At 39.1% G+C, this 18,603-nt stretch overlaps 1 protein-coding gene across 1 annotated transcript in view; it reads right to left on the bottom strand.

The window, feature by feature from the left end:
- Window positions 1–18,308, bottom strand: part of smad3a (SMAD family member 3a) — a 35,116-nt gene extending 16,808 nt beyond the window's left edge. The window contains exon 1 of the mRNA XM_079605271.1: window positions 17,865–18,308. Coding sequence (XP_079461397.1) covers window positions 17,865–18,067 — 203 coding nt within the window. The 5' untranslated portion in view covers window positions 18,068–18,308. The remainder of the gene's footprint in view (window positions 1–17,864) is intronic.
- Between the last annotated feature and the right edge of the window lie 295 nt (window positions 18,309–18,603).

Here is an 18,603-nt window from a genome sequence, read left to right as displayed (position 1 = left end):
GAAAAGGAAGCACTGAATGACTATTGATTGAGCTGCAGAGGGCAAATTAGGTCAGCAGTAAGGCACATCCAACCAACATAAACGTAGACACAGACACACACACACACACACACACACACACACACACACACAGCCTGGAGGGCGGGTCTAGCCTGCTCTCCCCCCCACCCGCATGCCGGCTGTCACTTGAGTAGAGAGCGGGGTGAGATTTGAACAGGGAGGGGGTGAGGAAGAGAAAGAGAGTTGAGGGGGTGAGCTGGAGGGATGGAGGCGTCTGACACAGGCTGAACCACGCTGGGCAGATTTAATCTAGAGGGCAAAAACACAGACGCCGTGGGCTGTAGTGGACAATTTCTGTACCAGCCTAGGCATCCTTGACTTGACCATGACACTGACCCTTCCACAGAGAGCATTATCATACTCAACTCAATGCTTACAAGGTATCAGGATCAGGACGATTTCTTTGGATGTTTACATGCAACTCGACATGAACTTGTACAAAGTTTTGCTTAAACACAAATTAAGATAGAGCAACAAAATTATGCAAAGGCAAACTACAGCTGATGTAGTTTATTTGACATGATGCATTTGTTTGACAGACAACAAGACAAACATCTTTCCTGAGTAATTTTCAACTTTTTTGTTTCACTTCAAGCTGTTTAGCCTTTAATGTGTATGTTTTTAGAGCTGAACTTACATGTCTCTATTTGAAATCAGAGAGTCTGACAAAACACAAACTCTGTGAACTCTGATGCATGCAAATTTGATGCAGAGGGAGAGAAGGACAAAAGCAACTTCGACGTCAGACCAGACCGTCTGCGGGACCATTTCACCCTGTGGAACATACCCCGACCCAGCCCCCACAGCCCCCCTTAAAAAACACTTTTAAGACCATTGCTATTCCCCCATCCCCCCAGCCTAAACCCAGACAGCATGCAGCAGTACAACAGACCTAACACTACATGACACAGTGCAGTGATGAAGGACACATACCTGATCGTACAGTTACCACTGATGATAAAAGCTAAACCTACTTAATCGTTTTTTTATGTCTGAACATACATTTACTCGACTTTTAATTGACTGATCATAATATTTGTATTAGAATAACAGCTGGAAGCTGATCAAATATAAAATTTGACTGTAAAAAATACGGCATAAATATCTGGAAACTCAACTCATATGGAAACTGTTAGTCTCATATTTTTTTCTAATTCAAGGCTTATATACCTGCTTATCCTTTATTTCATATTGTGAGTGTGGGGAAAATATCATGTTAAACTTGTATTCTTTTTTTTAAGTTTTGGTTTTCCTCCCTCTGCTAAAGTCATTAAGGCCTTCCTTAAGTAAACAGAGCCCTGCAGGGGTCTCATGTGCAGGTGGTTGGATGTGGTTACGGGGGCCCGTTCTCAGCAGGAGAGCATGACTATAGCAGAAACACTACAACCATCATACAAATGCAGCAGGGGCCAAAAGTAACACTCAGTTAGCCACTTTTTTTGCAGTAGCGAAATACTGCATGGTTCAAATCGCAATGTAAAATGAGCTAACCAAATGACACAGATACAGATGGCTTACTGAAAAAATTATCAATGAGTCACTGCCATGCATTGTATATTTTATAAGTATTATTTCAATAGACTGGCCAGTATATGATGATGCAAGTGACATGTACCTGTCATGCGAAAAACAGAAGAGAAAAAAAAGTATTTGGACATTTATCTTTTTTTTTTTTATCATTTCAAATCTTGTTTTATACCTTGTTCGTGTTGTGTGATGAACACCACAATGTCGAAGGCCTTCAACCTACACATCACTGAACCTCAGGTTCCATTGCAAAGCATTCTGTAGAATTCTGAGTAGTTTTCCACCTCCACCTTCTTAAAAAAAGATGCAATATTCTAAAGTCCTTCGGATGAGACGATAAACCAAGGTCCTGACTCTCTGTGGTCATTAAAAATCCCAGGATGTCCTTCGCAAAAAGAGTAGGGGTTTAACCCCGGCATCCTGGCCAAATTTGCCTATTGGCCTCTGTCCATCATGGCCTCCTAATCATCCCTATGATTGGCTTCATCACTCTGTCTCCTCTCCACCAGTAAGCTGGTGTGTGGTGGGCGTTCAGGCATAATATGGCTGCCGTCGCATCATCCAGGTGGATGCTGCACATAGGTGGTGGTTGAGGAGATTCCCTCTTCCATGTAAAGCGCTTTGAGTACCTAGAAAAGCGCTATATAAATGTAACAAATTATTATTAATTAAAGTCGTCATGAAATGAAAACTCCTTCTATGCATTTTCTAAAAGCATGTTACTGATCTTATTGTGAACAATTGATCCATGCACCCGTATCATTTTTGTTTTCATTTTCTGAGATTTAACGTAACAACCAATGGGGATTGAATTCCTGGAATTGTTTACGTGATCTTCCGAAAGTTTCGTTCACCCACAGAGGAAAACACTGGATCTCCTCATGATCTCCTGTTTTAATGTTACAACAAATTCACAACTTGTTTGACAGATCTGACAGATCTGAACTTGCATTCAGATCTGTCTCCACCCAATCAAAGCAATGAAAAGAACCAAGTCTCCGACCAAAAATCTTTTCTTTTTCGATAATCCATTTCACTCATTTGTATGTCACAACATGGAAGAAAATAACTGTCGATATGAGGATATGAGGAAAAGCTGCGATGTACGATAACATTGTTTAATATTGCGATGACGATATGACTTGCGATAAATGTGATTGTTAACTATACTGTTCCCATGTCTTAGTGCTTTAATAGGTTCTTTGCGTGATAGGTCAAACGTTTATTACCTGCCTGGTTCAGAATACACGATTTTGGCACAATCCGTTTGACGTATGGGTGTCGTGGAGATTCGTAATAACGACAACGTGCGTCGGGACGCAAGATTTGATCGTTTCATCTCGTATAGTGGGCGACAACCTACGTCGCGTCTGCAATGCTTCACGACAGAAAGACTATAGCATGTTTAATTCTTTAACGGTCCTCCACGACGGGTTGAATATGTGAGTGAGGCGAGACGTGAGTGAGTGCAACAGTGAGTGTGTGTGTGTGTGCGCCAGTGAGCGTGTGTGTGTGTGTGTGTGTGCGTGCGTGAGTGAGCGAGTGAGTGAGCGAGGGACAGTGAGTGTGTGTGTTTGTGTGTCTGTGCGTGCAAGTGAATGTTTGCGAGTTGTGTGTGTGTGACGGCACGCGATGACTGGTCGGAAAGCAACGTGTAGTCTGACATGTTTCTTGTCCACGACAAGATTTTAGGAGTCAAAAACGTGTAAGTTAGTGCTAATCTGAACCAGGCATTATTCATCGTGTCAGGCTGTCTGTTGCGATGTGTTCATCGCGGGAGTTCATATCGCGATGACGATGAAAATTCGATGTATCGTTCAGCCCTAACTGTCTCTATACTTTGGTTTAATTGGGACATTAATATTCAAGGGGACAGTGTCATTTTCTTCTTCCAGGTTTGAAATCAATACTGAGTAAATGTCACTTGATTAAAAGTAAGCAAGAAAGTATTGTACCTGTCAATTTAGCAGTGTCTGAGTACATATTGTTATTCTTTACCATTATTATTTGACAGGTACATTTTCTGCAAATATTTGTTTGCATGGCTTTTACTTACGATCCTGTCAGAACTAGGATCTGAACAAGACTAATAATATAACCAACACCAAACAGTTGCTGTGCCCAGCCCCTTCTTCACATCCTCCCATCACACCTTTTCAAAATTGTAATGAGAGCAGACCCATGCTAAAAACACATAGCGAAAGCAGGTCAGATCATGAGTTATGTCATTGAAAACAGGGAAGATGACTTTCAAAAAAGATCCAACAAAACATTGTTCACATTGTCATGAGCAGCAATGCATTTCAGGCACTTGGGCACAGTAATCCGAGATGCAGAATTAAACTAGCTTTGTCAAGCCCAAAGTACACTTTGTTTTTCAGTTTTACACATACGCTAGGTTATGCATACAGTATGCAATGTAAATAGTATGCACATACTGAATGCACACAGCCAGATTACAGCATATACTCATACTTGCAAAGTGACGCCACAAAAGACAACAGAACCCATAATAATCAGTGATCCGGTCTACACTGATGCAGCGCGGTGCGATGCGACATGACAAATCCATGACAGTAAACTGATGCCCCGTTCTATTTCTGATGTCTGACACGAAGGACAAATGGATCTGCAACAGTCGACAGTGGACATGGTGTGAGAAATAGAGCAGACAAGGATACAATTTTATAGTATTTTGGTGCATGCGTCGACACCTGTGTTCAAGCATATTAAATGTTGTAAACATTGAAAGGCTATATCATGCATTATGGCTGAGCGATATGGCCCAAAATAATTCTCAATATATTTATTCCATATATCATAATGATATTCACCACAATAATATTATTATTATTATCATTTTTATTAGTATATTAATGCCAAGGTATCAAAAATATAATAGCAACATATTTTAAAATACATACAATGAAATGATAAAGAAAGCAAAGCATCACATACACGCTAGGTTAGCATTAGCGCTATACAGAATATGTATAAAAAATGTCGCGGGAATGGGGGTGTTTCATTAATAATATTATTATTAGTGTTTTTGTTGTTATTATTAACAATTGATTGCAACAAGTAATTGCTCAGACTTGCAGAAGAAAATATTTGACACATGGCACTGACAATTCAACCAAATACAAAGTATGCTTTTTACCTGACATATTTGAAAGACAGATGCAATGATTAATGCATCCATGGCCAGGATATAATTATAAAATATGACATGATTTTAGAAGTGACTTATAACATCGACTATGCAATACACTTTAATTTATTTAGTGCTAATAAAATTATTAAGCCTATTTGGAGAGAGAGATGTTTATAATGTAACAATATGTCAGTCATCGTGTGATAATGAAAATATGACTAGGCCTAGACTACTTGTTCTGAGCAGGTGTTGTCAGTGAACAGGCTGTACAACTGTTGGCTAAGTTACAGTAACTCATGAAAAACTGATGGTAATTATCTGGGAAACATTCTCTAACAGCAGTCAAGTTGTCATTGTTTGTGTCAAACAAGTTGTGAATTTGTTGTAACATTAAAACAGGAGATCATGAGGAGATCCAGTGTTTTTCTCTGTGGGTGAACGAAACTTTCGGAAGATCACGTAAACAATTCCAGGATATGCTTTTTTCCCCATTGGTTGTTACGTTAAATCTTACCCAGATACAATAGTGCTATTTTCTGATTGGCTATTGTGTAGCCCCTTTCTTTTTTTTGATTGGCTGTTAAGTGGCAGACTCAACTCTCCAGGTGAGACGCGGCGACCAGCTTGTTTCCTGCCGGTTCCATAGTGACAGCGGCGCGGCCAGGTAAATTTTGGGCGCTGCGGCATATTAAATATATTATAAATAGTTTTTCCGCGTGAGAAATACAATGTGTGGCGGGAGTGCGTGACAAAAGACTGAAATGAGTGACTGTCATGCTCAATGCATGACATTTGAGAGCCCTGGAGCTACCTTTTAATTTAGGGCATGAAATCCTTTTTTTTTATTCTGTGTTTTATGATTTAATACAAATTGATATAAACAAAAAAATTATCAAATGAAAATATGAAACAAAAAAAAAACGAAAATATAACAATTAATTGACAACAAACCCATTTTCATTTTTTTGTCAAACAAGATGCTGCACAACAGAACTGTATAGGCTACATTTAAAACGTGGATGAAAAAACATCTTGGTTGTATGATATTCCTGATGTTATTATTATTACTTTGAGAAGTACATTTTAGTATACAGTAGTGATATATTTCTGTCATCATTTCTTGATGTTAAACCAAACTTTTATTCTGACGGTTTGTCGTAAAGATCTTTCAGTTTTAGTTTCAAGTGTGTATTTAACGGTAGTTTTTCTCAAATGAAACAGTGAAAAGCTTGTGAAGTGACTCTGGAGCAGTGTGTGAGTTTGTGTAATAGATGTATAATAAATACACAGATCCGCCTGTTTAACGTTTGCCGTAATGGTCCAGTGGTTGAACTTTCGCCAAGCGTCTCAGAGGTTCTGGGTTCTAATCCGCACTCTCATAGTTTTTTTTTTCTCATCAAAACCGAATATGTTCATCATCAGTGGTTGTATATCAAGGAGGGACACGTTTGTGTGCATTATGTTTTGTAATTTCACTGGAACGAATAGAGAGTCTCCGCAACGGATTGAAGCGCGCGTCCGAGTGAAGACTGTGTGGCGTGTGTGCGAGCCACAAGAGACACTGTATCCACGGCACGCCACTGATCGCAGTGGCAACGAGCACTTTGATCACTTGAATTAAAAAAACAACTAATTTCAGTGCTAGATCGTCTCTTATTTAACAAACGAACTAAATGAATGCTCTGCTAGTTAACTGGAGATGTTTTATCTATTTGTATTGATACATTACATTGGTACATGTTTTAAAAACTGGTGGGGACCATATCAACCCTGGCAAAAAGTGGTGGGGACATGTCCCACCTGTCTCACCCGCAAAATACACCTATGGCAACATGCATTGACTGACTGTTGTCGTGTTTATTTCTGCTGTGTGATAGGCTGTTAGATTAATCCATATCGAGTAAGAATGTCTAGAGCTTATCATCGTTATCGACATAAATTTGAATTAAATTTGAATCTCGATATGATATTCTTTATCGCCCAGCCCTATGCATTCAGCTGTATGCGTTTGTGTCAAACCCGAAGTATTATTTTTAGGCTTTAGCAGTCGTATACAGGAGGACACTTTTACCCCTGAACATAACATAACATAACAAAGACAAAGGTTTTTCTGTGTACCTGCAATACTACCAAGCCACCTCAGATAAAACAGTCTTAAAATTAAAGACTACAGCGATTAACTTGGATCAGTGTCAGTGTACATTCATGACAGACTTTAAAGCAAGTCTCTCAAAAACTCTCAGACAAACTTCAAAACATCCTGCGCAAAGTCTACACTGCCACTCTTCTAACGAACACACAAACACACACGGAGAGTTCACGACTGAAGGACGGTTATTTTCTCAGGGTGGTCAGAAGCAGTCAGAGGGTCAGCGGTAGGGTTGGTGATGACAGAGTAGCACAAAGCAGTCTTGTTGTCTGCTGTACAGAGTGTCTATTATTCCAGCAGATATGGAGGCGGCACAGAGCTTTTCTAAACCTTCAACCCCGGCAGGAGCCACAAACCCAGAAGCGGCCCACGCCCTCCCCTGGGCAGACAGAGCATTCCTGAAGCCTGACTAACCCCGCCTCGAACAACACACACACAGGAGAAGACGCACACGAGTCACTAACGCTCAAATACCTGCTCTCAAAGCACAGACTTCCTTAGACACAACAACAGTGTGTGTGTGTGTGTGTGTGTGTGTGTGTGTGTGTGTGTGTGTGTGTGTGTGTGTGTGTGTGTGTGTGTGTGTGTGTACACATTCAGTTCACAATGAATGCACACACTTCCAGAACACAGAGACACACAAATACATACTGTACACAAACTCACAGACAACAAAGTGTGTCGCTAATCTCCACCACGACCACAGTCAGACTTGGCACACTTGGCTTTCTCCGTCACTTGGGTGTTACAACCCTTATAACACCCTCAGGAAATCCACAAACACCTACAGACACACTATCAGTCAAACAGGAGACAAATATGAACACAAATTTCATGCAAACAGACGGATATATTTTACACAGAAAAGGTAACAGCATGCAGTAGTTCTTCTAAACCGCTCAAGTTAGAGGTGCTGCATTAAACATCTGGTCTGGAAACTGAAAGATTCTTGGGAGACTCAGGAACAGGGGTGGCAAGGGGGTCACGATAGATGATTAGTCTTGTGAGGTTATATAGTAGGGATGTGATTAAGCGACGTGTGACAACACAATACCGGAATGAACTGAAAACGCTCGCTCTGTGCCAGTGGACACACACTGTTATAAATGCCTGTGCAGTCGAATTTGCGCCAATTCGGGGCCAGCATTGTTCATAAGTGAAAATTTTTTATTTGTGCATTTTTAGAGCAATTCCCTCTTCCTGTTTGAAAAGCAAAGTTGGAGTAACGTCACGGATTCTGACGTCAATGCGTAATACCAGCAAGATCTGGAGTGGTGATTGGCTGCCGGGGCTCCAGTAGGGGCTGGACGAACGAGCTGACGTCAGCCGGTTCTGAATGCTTTCGTGAGAAAGAGCTCGTTCAATCCAATCACTGCGCCGTACTATCCATGAGAAGGAGATTGCATTACAGCGGAGAATTCAAATGTCACGAAAGAACGGTTCAGCGCTGTTCATTCACCTCTGTTCTGCTCTGTTGTTGTTGTCCTTCAGCCACGTGTCGTAATTTTATATTTGCTCAGTCAGTAACACAAAACTGCAGTTTGCATTTCCCCCGCGATGCGTTTAGAGCTGGAGTTGGACTGGAAAAACATGGGAAATATGATTAACAACAAGCGGAGCGAGCATGACGCGATGAGTTTAACAATACTAGCAACGCGGATCATAGATCAGATCGTATACGGATTGCAGCAAGCCTGTTTCAAGTTTTTATGGACATATTTCATATACTCTAGTGCTCTAAACATGAACTAGCACCATGTATGCACACATATTTGATCATGTCTTCTTCAAATTAAATATATTGTGCAAATAAGGACACTGACACAGCCATACATCTGATCATGAATACAATAAATTATTATTATGATACATACACAGAAGACAATTATTTAGACCAAGAATTCAAAGAAGAATGAACAAAAAGTTACTATGCCCTTATTCTTTTTGTGTTAAACTGACATGTGTAGTTTGGAACAGGAACATTGTAGCGCACCTTCCATCCAATAACTCACAATAAGCTCTGTGCATTGTTACTTTTGATATGAAACAAAGTCTCAGATTTCAAATTCTGTGAGTCCATTTAAAAAAATTAACTGTTTTGCCGCTGTTTAATGTGACAGACAGCTGAGCAGTGAACTGATCATCCCCTCCGCTTTAATACCAGACCAGTTACAGTGCGGAATAAACATCTGAAGGTACCAAAATTCGTATCATGTCTTAATATGTAATCGCTCAATCAGTGTTTCAACAGTGGAAAGACCTCAATAAAACAGCTTGTAAACAATAGGCTATGTCATGTAACATCACATTTACCTCAGAAAAAACATATTCAGTGACCATAACTCATTAGTCGGCTAGAAAAATCATTTCTAAAGGAGCATTTTGCTAAATATATGCACCACATTACATATTCATTATCATTTTTAAAGTTTTTATGACAGCCCTTATTTAAATGTTTGTATATTTTATTAAACTAATCAGAGTATAAATATAACTAATTGTAAAGTTAGTATTATAACTTTGTTATTATAAATCGTCCTTGAGTGTATTAAGTGTTTGTATACAAATCAGTTAATTTTAACCCTCAATATTATAGTAATATAGTACCAACTGACTCCCATGTATAGTTTACAAAATTAGTTGAGAGATTATTTTCCCTTGAGAACATTTGCCATGTGCTGTAACCTGATATATCCAAAATAATCGATATTGAATCGAATCGGTATCGAATCGCAAACTTGTCAAATCAAATCAAATCGTAAAATTTGTGTCAATACCCAGCCCTACCAAACAGCCACTTTTACATTACATCTTGTTAGTTAGCTCGCCTCACTCTTCTTTTCACTCTTGTGATAGACTAAATGAAATCGCACTCTTGCTGCTGATTTGTGCTGCGACTCTCGTTCGGCTCACGCTGAATTGAGCAGACACACTTAGTTTTTAATTGTAGTGTCTGTTCTCTAACTGAACTAAACTATTTTTATTACTATAAAAAAAAAAATACAGCGACGGTGGGGGACGGTGACTGTGGGCAAGTGATAAGCGGTGTTGCGGCTGAACACCTTGTAACACCGACTATAGGCTACACTTTCATTAAAAATTTTGGGGTCTGAAATTTTTTTTTATGCTTCTGAAGGAAATCACTTATGCTACAGAAAAAAAACCATTAATATTGTAAAAATAAATAAATAATAATAACTGTTTTCTATTTGAATATATTTTAAAATGTAGTTTATTCCTGTGATGGCAAAGCTGAATTTTATCTGACGGACTGACGCCATTTCTGTGTCATTTCACTTGCGCAGTGAAATAGCGCAGCCAGTGAAAAAGCGTTTCAATCAGAATGAATTCATTCATACAAATGAATCCGACGGTAGTGTTTACATGACCGCTAAATAAAGTGATTGGGTCCCAATCACTTTATTTAGTGGTCATGTAAACATATTGGGTTGATGTGCGTATTAAAAATGACACAAAGCAAGCTTTTAATAAAAATAGATTTTTTGACATGCTCACACTGCACGAATATACAGAGTTTCCTGCTGTTTGCACATACTCTCATTGCTTCTTTTACTTGTTGTAAAGAGCAAACTAAGGGCCAGATTTGCGAACAGCTTGGGCCGGCGAAAATTATTTTATGGCGTTAAAAAACTACTCATCATTTACTGAAGACACACAGTGAAAAATGATCGCTGAAAAGCCGTGGAAAACGGCTATTTTTACGGCTGACCTTATTGCAAAACACATGCAGGGTGATTTACTATGGTTTGCGCTCGTCAATTTACTGGTGTCTGGTCATTATGGAGATGATCCGGCTGCATCTGTGTTCTTTCATTTGCGAGCTGTCAGTAGGTCGCGCAGAACTTTCCACTCCCATCGGAGCTGTTTTGGAATTGCGTAAATCTGGCACTTAATATTTTTCTGTTTCGGGTCCTGATTAGGAGACGACGAGCACATAAACTGTAGTGCCGTGCTGCCTATATCTATATTTATCTTATATTTCCCGTGCCCAAGTGTCTATGGATGAGAGTTTGAAGTGAGGACTAATGGGACTTCTGCTCCACTTCACAGACGATGAGTGGTAGGAGAATTTTAGAATAACACGAAAGTAATTTATAACACTTTATTTAATAACAACAACTGCAGGTCGTTCACGTCATTACTAGGGATGTACAAGACTAGTGAACTACAGGTGAAACTCAAAAAATAAGAATATCGTGCAAAAGTTCATTTATTTCAGTAATTCAACTTAAAAGGTGAAACTAATATTAATCAAATTTTTCGAGTTTCACCTGTAGTAGGTAGGTACAGCTGCTACTAATCAACACTGAAAACAATAGTCAATTAAAAATAAAAAATAAAAAAATAAAAAATACAAAAGATTTTATAATTCAAATTACTGTCGTTTTAATGTTGCGGTGAAGAGCATGGCGCGAGTGTGTCACGTGACATTATCCTTAAGAAATAATTCTAATATGCAGATTTGATTAAACATTTCTTATTATTATCAATGTTGAAAACAGTTGTGCTGCCTAATAATTCTGTGATAAAAAAAAATCTGGATTAATTAATTAATTGAAAGCATCTAAACAGCAATCTAGAAATCTATGGTATCATTATTAAAGGAGAACTCCGGTCAATTTTAACATTGAGCTCAATTTTTAGTAAATTTGGAGTGCTGTCAATACAGAGAACAACGACAAAAATCGGTGTTGCCTACACCGTATTATCCTATTTTTAAAATTTGCACTCTATTGACTTGAATGGGGCAAGTTTTAAACCTGCTTTTATCCTCTTAACATCTTTGATGTGTCATTACAAGTGCCCAGCCATGTGAGTGATTCCTTCAGAGTGAACACGAGTGAATCTGACTGCAGGAGATGTGAAAGATATGAATAAAAATGATGTTAATTCAGCCAGCGCAAATACCTGTATTTAGTTCCTGTTTTCGGTGGAAGTCCAAAGTAGTCGATTGTCGAGTTCACGCGCGTGATCATAGTAACTAAACCTATGCGCGTGAACTCGACAATCGACTACTTTGGACTTCCACCGAAAACAGGAGCTAAATACAGGTATGTGCGCTGGCTGAAATAACATCATTTTTATTCATATCTTTCACATCTAATGCAGTCAGATTCACTCGTGTTCACTCTGAAGGAATCACTTAACATGGCTGGGCACTTGTAATGACACATCAAGGATGATAAGACTAAGAACTGGTTAAGTTTAAAACTTGCCCCATTCAAGTCAATAGGGTGTAAATTTTAAAAATAGGATAACACAGTGTAGGCAACACCGATTTTTGTCGTTGTTCTCTGTATTGACAGCACTCCAAATTTACTAAAAATTGAGCTCCATGTTAAAATTGACCGGAGTTCTCCTTTAATGTATTTTACTGTTATATTTGATCAATTTAATGCATTCTTGCTAAATAAAAGTAATTTTACAAACTAAGCCCAAACTGTTAAACAGTAAAGTGTAATTTTTCATATTTTTAGCAGCGGTGTTATAATTAGAGCGCTGACGGTAGGGATGGGTTACAATGGTTGACTAGTTGGTTGTTAGACAACTAGGCTAGTTGACCATCAATTAGGGAGTTGACTAGATTATATAGATTCTTCTTTATATATTTTTTTTTTTTTGCAGTGGTGCATTAACGCATTGTGCTTTTGTTATTTCCATGGTAAAAAAACTTTCATACGTTTGCATTTTATGTCCATTTATATTTATGAAGACGCCTTCAAAGTCCCACTGAAGTGCCTTGAAACGCACAGCTTTATTCAATGTGTTGACGTAATTTCCACTGAAACAGGAAGACAGGGCGGGATATATTGAGCAGCTCCTCCCTTTTTTTAAATAGCCAATAGCGTTTCGTTTATTACAGCTCGGCCAGAGCCGTTGAGCTTGGTAAAGCCACATTTGACAGCTTATGACAGCCACAGTCTAATATTCCTCTTTTAGATTTAATATGAAACTGTTACTAAAGCAAAACGTAAACATAATCATACTGAGGGTGTGTAGTTTGAAAAGTTAATGTAATATTGTTGTAATATACAGTATGTTGGTGCATGTCACCGATGTTATCTCTATCGTCAGTGCGGTTTCTAATGCAGAGTCTGTTTAACTGTTTCTCCTCCTGATCTCCTCCATCGCTTTAAACTATAGCATTCTGTTTAGAATTTGAATGGGCCCGATACGTTTTCTGGTATGTGTCGACTCGTGCATATAATCCACTCTGTGCTATCGTGTCTCTGGACCAGAGCAGACTGCACGCTGTGGCGGTTTGTGAGACTAATGCAAAACCAGACTTCATTCGCCCCAATGGAAAGCATATTTACACATGTCTGAATCGTTCCCTATCCTTTGGTGTACTACCATACACCATATAAAATAGGAAATGTGTGAATTTTACCTGCAACTTCAGCGTCTATTTATATACACTTCAAATTTTAGAGAGCATGTGATTGGACAGAAGATCTGATGAGAAGCTAAAGTGCAGAATGATGTCATCAAAATCGTTGATCTATATTAGCAGATCTATATGTGAATTTTGCCATTGTTTTAGAGAACACTAGCTTATAGCCTAGATAACCTTAAGGCTAAAATATTCACACTAAAAGTAAAAAAAACTTAAATTTTCATTTCATGGCGACTTGAAGGTGCATTTAAGGTATACATTTTATCAGTTCATGCATGCCCTGGGAGACAAAACCATGACCATGGCATTGCTAGCACCATGTTTTACTGTTTGAGCTGCATGAATGCTATTTGAGCACTGCCACTACAGCCATACACATTCAGACAGACATCTTTGGCCGTTGCATTTTGTGTCTCAGAGAACCACCACGAGCGTTGCGTTTTTAAGACAGTGAGGGTAAAAATAGTCCATTTTAAAAAGTGTGTCCGGTCTTCTGTTACATTCAGTTGCACTCTGCACCCTATGAAACATTCGATCAGGATCAAGTGAACCCAAAACCAGCCTAATGGACTTCAGGTTTTCCTTGAAGCACATTAGACTACTATTTGTTCAGTCAACCCCCGAAAAAATTTGTTTTACATCCCCCTATGAATCATCACGATTACACCTAACCGCAAGACCTGACAGTCACAGTAATAAGTGCACAGTAAGGTGCTTTAGACAAAACTGTTAAAGGACTAAGACAAGTCTGTGGCCAGCGGTGCTTGTCACATAGTGTCTTTACTGTTCGTTTCAGCCATCACTTCAAAGGCTTGTGAAATTTTGTCGTGCTGTCTTTCACTCTCTTTCTATCAGCTGCCACACAATTACTCTGAATCACCAGACAGATTCACTTCCCTCAGACGAGCGGTGCTTTGAAGGCATTACCCTGGCTGAAACAAAACAACCCTCGGCACATCAATTACAAGCCAATGACATCCAATCTCCACGTTTTATCAAAAGCGCCTTTGAATCACTGTATACTGTATAGAGTTTCAGGATGTCAGACTTCAAGTCAGACATCTCTTTAAGGCACAGACACTTTCAGTTTTAAATGCCAACAATAAACTCTATCGGCGTGGCAGGGCACATACAATTTCGCCGCTGATATGCGACTTGTTTGAGAATTCGGTTGAATGCGCCCACACAATGGACCACAGATCTAATTCACAGTTCAGATGCCTTTGAAGTCATTGTGCGAAAAGTGCAAAAGCAAACAAAGACTGCGGGGTTGAGATATAGCAGGAATCTCAGACCACAGACAAGCTGTGGAACAGACATCCTCTCAGGAAGTCTATGTGGAGACTCCGATAGGGCTTCGACAGGTGGATGGCAGGCGAAGGAAGTGTGACTATGGTATAATTATGTTTTTCGTATCCTGTCTTGGACAATTTCAATCTGTCTTCCATCTCCTCTTTCTGCTGCTTCTTTTGAACTCGATGTCCAATTCCACTCAATTCTATCTCTTTATCGGTCTCTCTCTGGATCTCCAGCAGGCCGGGACAGGTTTCCAGCATGAGCTGCGTGTGAGGGCAAGACAGGATTGTGTGGCCTGGGGCGAGTGGAGTATGTCTGAGGCATCTGGATCCTCCAGCAGGGTGAGGCAGAGTGTTGTATCTCAGATGTGAAGGCTACCGTCTACAGATCTAGCCAAGAATAGAGCCTTGGACTGGATACTGTGCTGATTCAGGTTACACTACTCTAACAACAAGGAACAAAACTGACTGAAGTCTAAGCTAAAACTCGTTTTATGCACTTAACTGACAGTCAATCTGAGTTACACAAGAACCGGTACTCACATCCCAATAGTTGCAGTCCTCACTTGTTATGGTTTTGTCACCACCAAGCTCTACCAGAGAAGCACCAGTGGGTCACACCACAAAGCCACAGGCTCAAACTCACTCTCCCTCCGGGGTGACTCAGCCTGATCTGTGGCTGGGAGCCCTGCTTTCACTGAGTGATCTGTTGTTTGGAAACAGCAACTAATACAACAGCAGGCTTAGACCGAAGTTGCTCGGCCCTGTAACACCACAAAATTATCCAAACTTCAAATTTGGAACGAAAATCTCTAAGGGACTATAGATGTAAATGTTGTGACTTTAAGGTTACATACTCCTTCAAAGTGTCTTCTTTAATTCAATTCCGTAGGCCAACCCAATTTAGCAAATATATTCAATTTAGTCAAGCAACCCAAATGTGTCAAGACAATGACTTTGCATATAGCTCATGAATAAACTCTCTTATGAGTTTGCCGGGTACAGGCAGCAAACAGCTATAAGGCTGAGGATTACAGAGAGGTGAGATATTGTAGTCTTTACAGTATTTTAGTGTCTGTAAATTGATTTAACTATAGGTTAGGCTACTCTTAGTAACCTTGTCAAATTAAAATCCAAACTAATTTACTACATTTTCTCTGGTAATACGATCAGAATACAATTACAAATAATCATTATCTGTCAATTTGACTGACTATGTTGTAAATTTCCATCATGCAGATGAAAAATATTTAGAGGATCGCTTAATGTGACATTGGCACATCACAAGAACTTTTCTGTCAAGAGTTTGTTTAGTCTTACCTACTCTCTCAATGTGAAAAAGACAACAGACACTGCGGTACGGTATTTAATAAGCAATTAATTACTTTCTCACACTCATCATATGCATCTTTCTCTTGGTTAAGTTTTTGGTTCAACCTTTTTGATTGTTTGATTTATCTTATTCCCTTATTCGTCACTTCTTTTTCCTATTAGCAAACCTTTACTCGAGGAATTCTTTAAAGTAGGGAAGCGCAATAGATACTTTCTTTTTACTTCATCAGTATGGATACATTGGATACAGTACAGGGCATGAAAACCACTGGCCAATATAATATTGTTGATATAGACTAATGTTGATATACAATGTTTTGTGTTTTTAAAACATGTCTCTTATGCTCAGCATCAGCAATAATCATTTATTTGATCAAAAACACAATAAAACATGTGATTTATTCCTTGGCAAAGCTGAATTTTCAGCATCAGTCTTCAGTTTCACATGATCCTTCAGAAATCATTCTAATGTGCTGATTTGATACTCAAGAAACATTTCTTAGTTGAAAACAGTTGAGCTGCATAACATTTTTGTGGAAACCTCAATAAAATATTTATTGAATATTTTAATACTCATCTACTTTGATGAATAGAAAGTTCAAAAGAACCACATTTATTTTGAAATAGAACTATTTTGTAACATTATAAATGTCACTATTGATCAATTTAATGCATCCTTGCTGAATAAAAGTATTAATCTTAACGGTCGTGTTTACATAATTTAATATAAACAACAGCAAATTAGCCTAGATGGACACAACATTGTTTAAATGACATAAATGATTACCGGTACTTTATACAATATTTACTTTCACATGGACAAGGCTGTCAGCAGATTTGGCAAAAAGCAGGGGAAGACAACACTATTGTAAATTGGCCAAGCAAGCATAGTAACACCTCAGATACCATCATGATTGATTGGTCTGACCTGTAGCCTATATATTATATTAGTCTATCAAAAAATTCAAGTGAACTTCTAGCCGACCATATACAATACTTGAAAACAAATATATCTGTTTAATGAACTTACCGTATGGATATTACATAAACAACAAATAACATTTATGTAACGTTACTATCCAAACCAAGTTCATCCATAAGAAAATGTCTTACAGCAACAACAAAAAAGCATAATTTACAAAAATATTTGGTGACCTCTCTAAACAGGTCTTGTTCTATTGATTTGTATACACCAACAGAACAAGATAACAGAACCAATGCAAATGCCATGTTTCTCTGTATTGAAGTGCAGAGACTGAAGATCTGCTGAGTGTAGGGGCTTGTAGGCAACCCTCAAGTTCTGTGAGCAGTTGGCCAGCATCGGACTGTGACATAACAAGATTAACCAGTCGTTGCAAAACTAAGAAAAAACAACTTCAGACCACAACGTCCATCCTATATCCACCGATACACACACACTTATGAAGAATAAAAGAGCTGAACGTCCTGCGCCAAATATATCCGCCATCCAAAATATAAGCACGGGATTCGACACACGCCGTTTAGCCAGACGCAGCAGTTACAGCCAGCGCTCCCCAGATTAAGGTCGGGTTATATAACCTCATCAGAGAGTAAATGACAACCCCAGGCATGGCAAATGAGGCTTTATGAAAACCAAGAAGAGTATGAAGTCATAATAAATCAACAGGAGTATCGGAATTTGATAATATAAACAGATACGAGCTGTTGCACTCATAGTATGAGATGCTGTTGTTTATGATCTATGTAGGAAACACACAGTTGATTCCTAAACAGAAGGGGTTCTGCTGCTTTCTTTAAACTTTACTGTGCTGTTTGAATGTGTTATAGCTTCAGTTTGAGACTATCTGAACTGAGACTATCAAAAATCACGACAGTAAAACAGCCCCACTTCACCACAACCCGATGTTTCCCCTCAGTTAAGTTGAGGATGTGTTTAACAGCACTCACCGTGGTATGGTGATACACTTGGTGTTGACATTCTGAGTTGTGATGGCTTTCTCCAGCTCGTCCAGCTGTCCCGTCTTCTTCAGCTTCTTCACCAGACTCTTGACGGCCTTTTCGCACCATTTCTCCTCCTGTCCGTTCTGCTCTCCCTTCTTCCAGCCCAGCAACCTCTTCACGATCGGCGGAGTAAACGGTAAAATTGACATGTTGAATTGAGTTCAACGTTCCTCTATTGCGCGGTCTCTCACGCAACTCGGGAGAGAAATTCTCGATACTTTTTAATCTTCAGTGTAATCCGAAGTCGGTAAATCAAAATAAACTGCTTATAGCTTGATAATAATATGGAGAAAAGTGAGAGGGACTTGAGGCGTGACTGAGACACGGTCTCAAGTTCAGCGCTCAGCTCAGCTCCGTCTGTCCGTCTCTCGAGATCATCAGGCATAGCGCGCCACACACACCACTAACTGCGAGGCCATTCATATCACTCCGCGCAGGAAAATAGTCCCCTCCATCCCGTCTGTACAGGTTGGACCTTGGAAGAGAAATAAAACAGATATATTTAATGAAATAATGCATTACCTCGTCTGTTTGTAATATAGCCTACGTTTTTGTGCACCGTTAAAAAAATTAGGTTTACTCAAGTTTAAAGTCATCCGCTGTGCTGTGTAGTGCGGCTCTCTGTAATGTATTCATTGCGTCTGCATTTAAAAGTGCACTCAGTGATTTTTCCTCATTAAAAAGT

The sequence above is a fragment of the Phoxinus phoxinus genome (assembly GCF_949152265.1).
Source record: "Phoxinus phoxinus genome assembly, chromosome: 2".
Lineage (NCBI taxonomy): Eukaryota > Metazoa > Chordata > Actinopteri > Cypriniformes > Leuciscidae > Phoxinus > Phoxinus phoxinus.
This window is presented reverse-complemented; position numbering and strand designations above follow the sequence as displayed.